Source organism: Vipera ursinii, assembly GCF_947247035.1.
Source record: "Vipera ursinii genome assembly, chromosome: 5".
Taxonomy (NCBI): Eukaryota; Metazoa; Chordata; class Lepidosauria; order Squamata; family Viperidae; genus Vipera; species Vipera ursinii.
In genome coordinates, this window is record NC_139518.1 from 47,467,314 (window position 1) to 47,479,394 (window position 12,081).

Genomic DNA, 12,081 nt, shown 5'->3' on the forward strand with positions numbered 1-12,081 from the left:
TTAGGATGAAATGAATGGAAACATTATGTCAGTCGGTCCGTTTCACACTATTCTTCCAACCATTTTCATTAAAAGAAATAATATAGAAAATTTATTATAAAAATGACAGACAATCATAAAGTCTTAGTTATTTCTTCCAAATTTAATTCAAGTTTGCCAAATATTGAAATGTATACAGAGAGGTTTGATATTACCAAATCTTGTCAGACTTTTCATTAACTTTAGAAAAGAAGAGCTTATAAAATTGTGTGTTTTTTAAATTAAAAAAAAAGAAAAGTGTGCTAGATAACATTTGCAGGCATGGCTTTATAAAGCATTTGACATGATCTTATGAGAAAATGTTTGTTTAGAGAGTAAGGAAGGTGTGTGTGATGAAAATAAACAATTAAACCACATTTGAACCATGCTTTTAAGTATCTTTTAACATGTTAAATTTAACATGTTAAACCAGGTGTCTCAAGCTACACTTCAACCTTTCTGACCTACCTTTAAATATATCAACACAGTTTAATAAAAAAGAAATAATATTTTACTGGAAAAGCAACTTGCCAAGTACTCATAGTATGGCGTTTACACATTGTAGCATACTTATGACATATTGCTCACTGGGGAAGATTATAAGGACCAATAAGAGATTTTTTTTAAAAGTTGGGCATGAGGAGATTGATTTAAGAACAGCTAACTAATGCTGTGTTCTGCTAGCATTTTCATTTTGTAAGGAATAACTGGAGATTGTTCTATGAATTATCACTTCTTCCATGTTGTTCATGAGGCATTTATCCACTAAGCCATTACCTTTGGCAAGATACTGTCATTAGGCCAATTCCACCTTGGGAGGAGAGGGCGCTTCAAATATTTTCTTAGTTCAGAATGAATAAAACTTAATAGATGTATTAACACTGGAATTTGGGGGCTTGCTGAATTCAAAAGAGCACACTGATTCTTTCTGGTTATTCCAATTAAATCCTTCTCAACAACAAATGCATTAAGAAAAATGGGAAATTTTGTATCTAAAAATTTTGAGAGCTGAAAAGTGTGCTTGAAGGTCAAACTGCATAGGAATAGAATGTATTTCCAACACAACAATGAATTCTGGAGACGAAGAGCTTGATATATAAGAGAAATATACAATATACCTATTCTTGAATTGATTGACATGAGCCTCTGATATTTGGATTAAAGGATTACACATCATTTTTGTTTTATTTTTAAATGGCAAGCAACATTTTAGCTTTTGTATATAATGGCATATCTAAAATGAAATACTCTTTAAAAAACCTAGGAATTGGAGCATGTATTTAATTAGCAGAGTTGGCTTCCCTAGAAGTATTTGGATGGTTACACAAACTTCATTTTATACCTCCTACTTCTTTTAATGTTTGCTTATGATCTCTCATAAACCAGCAGAAGCAGGTGAGACAGATACATGTAATCTACAATTTGTGCTTGTTTTAAGATACCAAGGAGGAAAATATCTGCCCCATCCCACCCCAAAAACAGTAAGGTATGAGCAAGGATCACCAGGTAGTAATTGGATAAAGAATATTTGAAAGAAGCTAACGCTGTCTGGCTCTCCACAAGAGATGCCCGTGGTTTGAGGATTAGTAAGACTTCCTCCAGGAACAAGAGGGAACGTCTCAATTTCCACAGTTCTTTCAGCCTTACAATCTGGTTATATTCTGCAAGTGATCTCTTGCACAAAAGAGTAACCCCATGAAATGAGAACTTAAGAGGCAAGAAGCAGTAACCTACGGCATGTACTGGTATTGTGGCAGCACATTAAGATTTATTAAATCATGTGCCTTTCTGGGGAATATATTTAGAATATTATTGATTCTCTTCTCTTGCTCTTCATTTTGGTGCAACAACGTTCTCATGGCCAAAGATAAATCTTTGACAAATTTCAATATTTCACACTGTTTGTTACTGCTGTTATATATTTTGATTGTGTCTGGCCTTAAGGCTGTAATAAACTGATTGATTGATTGACATCTAGACAATGACTTCCTGCAGACTTAGCAATATTAAATGTAAATGAGAATGCCGGGAAACTATACTAACTCACCAAAAAAATACATAAAGTCATGACTACTTAAAATGGACAAAACCTTTCACTTCACAATTTTCTTCTGTTTGTATTACCAGATATAATTCATTGACTTTATAGATTTCAGGTATACTGAATCAAATTTTGCATCAAAGCCCTTCAGAACATGACAAGGCCTATTGTTACTAACTTCTTGTATAAGATTTTGAGCTTTGAGTTACTTTCACTATTTTAAAAAAATCTATTTTCAAGAACTAATACAATGCAATAAGCTTGAATTTCCAAAAACTCTTAGTGAAATCTGACATTTGGGGAAAGTTTAGGCCAAATATAAATATAATAACAACCACTACAAACAAGTTGTTTTATTTCATCAAATTATGGCATCCTGCATGAGTTGTTGCTTTTTCATTCCAATCGCTAGGAAAGTGAGTTTTATAGATGTCTTTGTGAAAGAAAGACAGACCCTTGGGCATATGGCCAAATGAGTGCCTTGTAAGCAATGTGGTATGTATATTTTAAAACTGAAGCATTTGCTTGAACAAAAGATCACTTTATTGGACAATGAGAAAAGTTCTGAACTGGACCAGGGAAGGATCTTGAGTGATTTCAGAATGGATGTGGCCATTGATATATATTGTTGTAATAATCTGACCTCTGTGGAACTCATCAGAAGTGTCCTATGTCAGACTGCAACCCATTCCTATTTTCATTGCTAGTATGAACAACAGGGAGACCCTTAATACTATTTACTTTTCAAAAAGGATGAAAGAAAGATTTGCATGGGGATGGGGATGACACTAGTCAACAGATAAAGTTCCTATAGAAGCAGTAGGCTTAGCTACGGTTACCAGTCTGAACAGCTGTAGCTGCAGGCAGATGGAACAATATTTGGTCAGACACTAGCAGCTGGCTAGCATGTTTGGCTCTTGCTGTTTCTCTAGTTCCAGGCAACTCAGCTTGATTTACTTCTTCTTTGCATTGACATTTCTGCAGACCCAGTTCATGCCATCCTTTAAAGACAGTAGAAAAAGAACATTAGGTTAGGCAAAACAGGTAGTCAGATCCTGACAAATTTTCTCTTAGATTGGTTTGCAAAAGCTTTTTTTCTGTCTTCTCTTGGTCCCCTCTAGTACAGGCTGTCCTTGACTTATGATCACAATTGTACATTGACCACACAAACTTACAGCAGCAATTCCAGGCCCCCCCTACAATGCAATTGTTTAATCAAGAAATCAAGAGTCTTTAAGTGAATACCCACCCCAATCCAAGTAATTCCAGGCTTGGCCCTTCCAAATCCTGAACCTCAGTAAGGTAAGGCACCGCCTGCAATTTCCACCCACACCTATTTCCCCCATCTCTGTTCTTTAAATGGCTTGCACCTTGCTTAGCAGTACGCCAAACAGCCCCATAATCATATGGTTCTGGGGCTGTCTGCCATGTCCTTGGAAGCCTCAGGTGCACCAGCCCAATGGGCACTGGCTCACATCAACAGCAAGTGCTATCAAGCATTCATTTGCCCATTGCCTTCTCTCCCAATTCCCTGCAATGACTTTTCTCCTTTTTTGTCCATCTGCTGCAGCCAAAGCAAAAGCCCCTTGCCGTCTCTTGCAGACCCAGCTTCTTCAGTGAACGTTTCCTACACATGTCTTCAAGTGCTCTCTTTGTAAATTTATTTATTTATTTATTTATTTATTTATTTATTTTAATTCCATTTATATCCCGTCCTTCTCCGAAGACTCAGGGCGGCTTACAAGCTTAGCAGTAGCCTTCATTCTATGTATATGCCTGCTTATTAGGGCTTTCACACACACCCCAAGCGGCATTATTACAAAGTCAGCTTAATTGCCCCCAAGAATCTGGGTCCTCATTCTCACTGTTCTTAGAATGCTGGACTGTCTCTGTAAAGCTGTCCTGTCTTCAAAACACTATGCTGTCTTCATGAAGCTGCGGTGCCTTCAGCAGCTTTTAGAAAGCAGTGCAGCTTTATAAACACAGTGCAGTTTTACAAAGACTGTATAGTGTTCCAAAGGCTTAGGAACACACATGTAGAAAACATTTGCCAAAGAAGCTAGATGAAAAAAGAAGACAGCAATGAGGAGAAGCCACTTTGAAGTGGCCGTACTGTCCTTATGTTATGCAACATATTAATACACAACCATGGATGATTTTTGACAGACGTTAAGATGACAAATAGAACCTTTGTTTAATATCTCTGGTATCAGGATCAATATATACCATGTACTATTGTACATATACTATATACAATAGTAAGGAATGCATCTTGCAATACCAGCTGTTGTTGCAATAAGCTGCAGACGCAGTAGAAGCACTTCTGTGCCTTCTAGTTGTGAATGGCCCTCCAGAATTCCAAACTCTAATGATCATAGATTCAATGAGCGACGATTCAGTCAGAACAAGCACAACAATCCATAATTCTGGGGGAAGACAGGAGTAACTGAAACTCTATCAGATAAGTCCTCATTTTAAAGATAGGTCTGACAACAGCACTGTTTCAAGAAGATCATAAAGAAACATTAAAGTAGCATTATGATAAACTTATGCAAGAAATGTGAAATCATACCAGGTGACAAATTCTCAACACTTTATATGTGAGCAAGCAAAGGTGTAATTCTTAAAAAGGCTGAAAATTTGCCACCATAGAATCACCAAACACAAAAGAAAAAGATTAAGAAAATGTGTTTTTTGTGCTTCTCTGTTTAATCAAAATCATGGCATATGCATTGGCGCAAATAATGCTTTGTGACTCTTCATTGTCATTGTAAGATCCCAAGCCATAGTAAGTAGCTGTATTACTTCCTTATTATCAATTTCCAGCCAAATATTTAGTTTTGGGGGTAGGTAAACTCAAAAGGTTGCAAAAAATGTTGTCGACCATGTCTGGCTCATTCATGTTTATATAATAAAAGACTGATACCTAGCCTGATATGTTTCGCTTTTGAACTGCTTTTTGTAAAATGAACTAAAGTAACATGGTTTAAAAAATACTGCCTGAATACATATACTTTTACTAATAAAGAACACATTTGTACTGATTAGTATATCTCATGTGGATGAAACCCTCTTGAGAAAACTCTATTGCCACAATTCCTTGCACATTCACATTTTCAACTCCATTTTATAAATCCTCATTTATATATTACAAGTAGCATGACTGTCTGTCTCTTTAGTTCACCTCCTTAAATAGGAAGAACCAAATCTGCTTACAATAGAAGTCTCTGACATTAGGAAGCATGATTACTGTAATGAAAGCTATTATCTCAGCTATGGCAATGGCTTCTCTTCACTGACACTCAGGAGCAGGGGTGTCAAACTCAATTTCATTGAGGGCCGCCTCAGCATTGCGGTTGCCCTCAGGGGGCCGGGTGGGTATGGCCAGGGTGGGTGTGGCCTACTGGGTGGGCGTGGCTAGAGTGCCCATGGCCTACTGGGTGGGCGTGGCCAGCTCTACATCATTCGCATCAAGGGTGCCTATGGGGGCCTGGGCAGGAGTGGGGCAGATCTGAGGGTCTCTGGCAGAAGGAGGGTCTCTGGGCCAGGACCAAGGCAGTGGGGCCGTTCCCTCACTGTTTCCAGGATGGCTTCGCGGGCCACATGAAACCACTTCGCGGGCCGGATCCGGCCCCCGGGCCTTGTGTTTGACATGTCTGCTCAGGAGGGTAAAACAGGCACACACCCATATCCAAAGCATCTTGATTATAACTTTACATTGGGTAATCAATGAAAATCAAACCAACTTTTCAAAAGGGTATTGGTACACGATCACAGCAGATTCCAATCTTAATTAATATTTTTAGTTAAGGAAACTCATTTTAAATAATTTTCTAAATGTATATAATATATTCATTATAATGTAATCTCAATCATCTTGAAGTCTGTAATCTTCCTGATTTTATACATGATAGTACCACCTAGAAAACTAATTAAACTGACCTTCCAACCCCTACATCTGCTACAATATTCTTTTTTCATATTATGCCTTGGGGTTAGGACAAATTTCCCCCTATTAATATATTATCCATACTCTTCAGTTATCTACCTCTCACCCCCAAATCAGCTCTTAACTTCCTGTGCACTTTCCCTCTCCCATATGACTATCCTATCATTAAATTCTATATATGGAATCTCTGGGTACTTTCTTATTGTCATGAGTCAGGAGTAAAATTTCTAAGAGTTCAGTTGTACATATTTTCGCAAGAAGTTAAGTTCCCTAAGCTCAGTCTGATTTATTTCATCAGTAAATGAATTCAAAATTGCAACACATTTTTGCCTGAGAAGCCAGAACTTCAGTTCTTGATACTAAGATCGGATTATAAATTATTAATTTTAAAAGAAAAACCACTTAGGATATGCCAGAATCAGTTATTCCAGAGGGGCATATTCCCAAGAAAATGAGTAAATGACTGCAACTTAAGTAAAATGGATTTTTCCCCCCAAAAGATTTGCACAACAATATGCATTTTCAATATGCACTTAATGGACTTTTGCTGATTAAGATCAAATGATGAGGCTTTATTATTTGTTAACAGATAAAGAATAAGATATAGGATGAAGAGATTTTTGATTGAAATGTAAGGGAAGATATTAAGTTACTGAAATTGTACTTTTCTTGATCAAAGAGGAAGTCTATTCTATTTTTTCTAGGTTTTCTAAATTTTATATATATTCTCTCTTTTTCCTATCCCCCTTTTTTCTGTCTGCATTTTTATTTTTGTCTTTTTTATATTTCTCTTTGTATTCATTTTTTCTTTGTATTTTTAAACTTCAATAAAATTATTTTCAATTTTTATTCAACATGTATCAGCAATAAAGTCTCACGTTCCTTAGCCATTTCTAAAGTCAGTTTCTATTATTTATTTTCATAGCAAAGCTTCAACAAGATCCACAAGGAGTTGTTAGGTCATGGGTAGATGACAGGAAAAGCTCATATCTGATTTTTCATGTGGTTCTGTGTGATTTATATATCACAATAATAATATATTGTATTTATAACACTGTATTATTTTTTTCCATAACAATAATGGTGATACTGCTATAAAATTATATATATACTTGTACAATAATATCACGCTACCTTGTTATATCTTATATATTTTCCCCACACATCTTTCCCATGTGTAAACCTGCCTTTTAAAAAAGTGAGAACTATTCCTATGAACTTTCTACTTTTATAAAAACAAAACAATCTTATTTTCATTTTGAGAAAAGAAGGAAGAACAAAAGGCAAAATCCAGGATGACAGTGATTGGACAACAGCCTTTTGTGGATGCTTTTCAAAATGTGAGTGAAAGAAGGATGATCACACCTAGGTTGATTCTGAAGGAAGAAGACACTCTAAATTTATATGCAGTTATGTGAGAGGCAAATGGTTTTTATATTTAGTCAAATTCTTGTGGGGGAGAAGGCTTAGCTGGGAAGGAAGTAATTCTGCTGACTTATCTTTCTATGAAACTATTTTTAAGCTGCACTGAAAGAAATATCAACATATTTTTACAGTTCATGAATGAAATATTTCAAAAGGCTAGAAATTAAACTAAAATTAATTTTTCACCTAGTTTTCTTTCAAAAAACTTTAAAAGCTTTTAGTACCACTATTGCTGGGTTAAAAGACTGTATAGTAGCTGAATTTTAAGCTTGTTTTAAAATCTAACAAAATCTATCTTCCATCCCACCATCCGGATCATCTGTTTTCCTTAAGAAATGTTGAATACCCTATACAGGTACTCCTCGACCTACAACAGTAGGCTTAATGACCATTTGAAGTTACAACAGCACTGAGAAAAGTGATTCATGACCATTTTTCACACTTATGACTGTTGCAGCATCCCCATGGTCACATCATCAAAATTCAGGCGCTTGGCAATTGACTCATATTTATGACAGCTGCAGTGTCCCGGGGTCATGTGATCACCTTCTGACAAACAACTCAATGGGAAAGCCAGATTCACTTAACAACCGTTACTAACTTAATAACTATGGCAAGAAGAGTCATAAAATGGGGCAAAATTCACTTAACTGCTTTGCTTAGCAACAGAAATGTTGGGCTCAATTGTGGCCATAAGACGAAACTCTCTGTGTGTGTGTGTGTGTGTGTGTATTCAAATTTTGAAGTTTGATATCATAAAATGTGATGCATGCATGCAAATGTGGAGCAAATGTATATGCTTAGATAATCTGGTAGCATTATGTGTGTATACTAGATACATTGGTACCAGAAGAATAATACGTCTGCCCTTGGCATGTAACTTTGATGCCTATCTGTCTCAAAGATCTATTCCTCATGCATGTTTGATATAAAAGGAGTATTTTTTCAGATAAAGCAAGCATTTTTAATTAGAAATAAAATATTCCAACATTCTACAATGACCAAATGTATTTCCTGTTTAAATTAACTGATTTTGGCCTCTTTTAGGTAAAAGCTTTATTCACCATATGTTTTGATTGATGAAGCTCATATTGTGGATGATGGGAGATGTTTGGAATCTAAGAAAACAAATGCCAAATGAATGTAACCATATCTGTATAAATGATTCGTAACTTGGAAACTGACAAATGCACAAATTACTAAGAAATGGGGACAGAATATTATTTACAACAAAGGCAATAGTCATCTTTTAAACCTTGTTTAGGTTAAAGGTACTCCCTTATTAATTATGATACCATACAGAATCAGCAGAAAAACCTTCCAACTCAACAGAAGAGCTTTCCATGTTTTAAAATAAAGTAATATTGTTGTTGGTTGTTGTTAACTGCAAAGTTATGTCTGACCCATCGCGACCCCATGGACAACTTTCCTCCAGGCCTTCCTGTCCTCTAACATCTTCTAGAGTCCATTTAAGCTCACACCTACTGCTTCAGTGACTCCATCCAGCCACCTCATTCTCTGTCGTCCCCTTCTTCTATTGCCCTCAATCTTTCCAAGCATTAGGCTCTTCTCCAGTGAGTCCTTCCTTCTCATTAGGTGGCCAAAGTATTCGAGTTTCAACTTCAGGATCTGGCCTTCTAAAGAGCAGTCAGGGTTCATCTCCTCTAGGACTGACTGATTTGATCGCCTTGCAGTCCAAGGGACTCGCAGGAGTCCTTCTCCAGCACCATAGTTCAAAGACCTCAATTCTTTGGCGCTCAGCCTTTCTTATGGTCCAACTTTCACAGCCATACATTGCAACTGGGAAGACCATAGCCTTGACTATACGCACTTTTGTTGACAGGGTGATGTCTCTGCTTTTTAGTGTGTTGTCTAGATTTGTCATGGCTTTCCTCCCTAGGAGCAAGCATCTTTTAATTTCTTGGCTACAGTCCCCATCTGCAGTGATCTTGGAGCCCAGGAAAATAAAATCTGTCACTACCTCCATTTCTTCCCCATCTATTTGCCAGGAATTGAGAGGGCCGGGTGCCATGATCTTGGTTTTCTTAATGTTTAGTTTCAACTGAACTTTTGCACTCTCCTTCTTTACTCGCAACAAGAGGCTCTTTAGCTCCTCTTCACTTTCTGCCATTAGAATGGTATCAACTGCATATTTTAGGTTGTTGATATTTCTCCTGGCAATCTTAATTCCAACTTTTGCTTCATCTAGCTCTGCCTTTCTCATGATGTGCTCTGCATATAAGTTAAATAGGCAGGGCGATAGTATACAGTATACCTTGCCGGACTCCTTTCCCAATTTTGAACCAATCAGTGGTTCCGTGTCCAGTTCTCACTGTTGCTTCTTGACCCGCATATAGGTTTCTCAAGAGACAAATAAGATGGTCTGGTACTCCCATCTCTTTAAGAACTTGCCAGTTTGTTGTGATCCACACAATCAAATGCTTTAGCATAGTCAATGAAGCAGAAGTAGATGTTTTTCTGGAACTCCCTAGCTTTCTCCATGATCCAGCGTATGTTGGCAATTTGGTCTCTAGTTCCTCTGCCTCTTCGAAATCTTGCCTGTACTTCTGGTAGTTCTCAATCCACATACTGCTGGAGTCTAGCTTGTAGGATTTTAAGCATAACTTTACTAGTATGTGAAATGAGTACAATGGTGCGATAGTTTGAACATTCTGTGGCACTGCCTTTCTTTGGAATTGGAATGTAAACTGATCTTTTCCAATCCTGTGAGCACTGTTGAGTTTTCCAAATTTGCTGGCAAATTGAGTGTAGCACTTTTACTGCATCGTCTTTTAAGATTTTGAATAGCTCAGCTGGAATACTGTCACCTCCACTAGCTTTGTTGTTGCTCAGTTTTTCTAAGGCCCACTTCACTTCACATTCTAGGATGTCTGGCTCGAGGTCAGTGACCACCTCATCGTGGTTATCAGGGATGTTAAGCTCATTCTTGTATAGTTCTTCTGTGTAATTTTGTCACCTCTTTTTAATCTCTTCTGCCTCTGTTAGGTCCCTGCCATTTTGGTCCTTTATCATGCCCATTTTTGCATGAAACATTCCCTTTATCTCTCCAATTTTCTTGAAGAGATCTCTGGTCCTCCCTATTCTATTGTTTTCTTCTATTTCTTTGCACTGTTCATTTAAGAAGGCATTCTTATCTCTTCTAGCTATTCTCTGGAATTCTGCATTCAGTTGGGCGTATCTTTCTTTTTCTCCCTTGCCTTTCCTCAGCTATTTGCTGAGATCATTCTGTCATTTTGGGGATTGTATCCCAGTATTGCTTTTCCTACTCTTTTATTGACTATGAAGGCTACTCCATACCTGATGGTCATCTGAATTAAATTCACCCATTCCTGTCCATTTTAGTTTGCTGATTCCTAAGATGTTGATGTTCAGTCTTGTCATCTCTTGTTTGACCACGTCCAGCTTGCCTTGATTCATGGATCTTACATTCCAGGTTCCTATGGAGAATAAATCTTTACAGCTTCGGACTTTCCTTTCACTACCAGACACATCCACAGCTGAGCATCCTTTCAGCTTTGGCCCAGTCGCTTCATTCTTTCTGGCGCTACTAGTAGCAGCCCTCTGCTCTTCCCCAGTAGCATATTGGATGCCTTCCGACCTGAGGGGCTCATCTTCCAGCATTATATCGTATTGCCTTTTGGTACTGTCCATAGGGTTTTCATGGCAAAGATACTGGAGTGGTTTGCCATTGCCTTCTCCAGTGGATCACGTTTTGTCAGATCTCTCTGCTATGACCTGCCTGTCTTGGGTGGCCCTGCACGGCATAGCTCATGGCTTCATTGAATTACGCAAGCCCCTTCGCCATGACAAGGCAGTAATCCATGAAGGGGAAAGTAATATACATTCATATAATTCAAACTTCCTCAGAAAATTATTAAGCCTTAAATCTGAAATTAGTTACAGGTAGTTCACGCTTAACAATTGTTCCTTCAGCAACTGTTTGAAAATATAGTGCTGCTGAATGAAGGGACTTACGACCTGGGCCTAGAGTTAAGGGTTAGGGTCATACAATGAAAAATTGGGCAGTTGGCAGTTAATTCACCCTTACAACTTCACAGGCACTGCAAGTTCCCCTACTTGCCCACTATTTCTTATCCATCTATGCACACCCAGGAAACTCTGACAACTGGGAATGAAAAAGCTCTCCCACACAAATACTAAGGAACAAATGCCTGGGAAGCCCCAGCCCAGCCTTGCTCCAGAGTCCAGGTGAGAGAGAGAGGCACACACATTGCTCCCAGCCCCAGAAAGTACCTAGCTATAGTTGCCAGGGCCTTTGGATAGTAGCTCTGCTATTCAACACCAGGCCACCATTTACAGAGGAAGAAAAAAAATCACTGGAGTCCACATTGGAGAGAAGTGATGAGTGTCAACAATAAATACCAGAGGGAGGAAGTGGAGACTGAGGGAAAAGCAAAAGAAAACCATAGCTGCCATGAGAAGCAGGAGGAAGCCACTCCCACCATAAAAAATCTAACATTGAGCCAGGAGAACAACCTGTGTCTACCCTTTAGAAAAGACCAAAAATATTTTACAAAGAGCAGCATCCAGCATGGAAATCCCAAGCAAGTCTCCTTTTCTCAATGTGCAAAGAGGAAGATGCATGGGGGAAGCCATCTTTTTCTTT

The 12,081-nt window shown here is 37.9% G+C and overlaps 1 protein-coding gene across 1 annotated transcript in view; it reads right to left on the reverse strand.

Moving 5' to 3' along the window:
• Window positions 1–204: 204 nt before the first annotated feature.
• Window positions 205–12,081, reverse strand: part of ARL3 (ARF like GTPase 3) — a gene marked incomplete at its 5' end in the record, with an annotated part of 45,071 nt that continues 33,194 nt past the window's right edge. Inside the window, one exon of the mRNA XM_083363293.1 lies at window positions 205–3,060. Coding sequence (XP_083219419.1) covers window positions 3,013–3,060 — 48 coding nt within the window. The 3' untranslated portion in view covers window positions 205–3,012. The remainder of the gene's footprint in view (window positions 3,061–12,081) is intronic.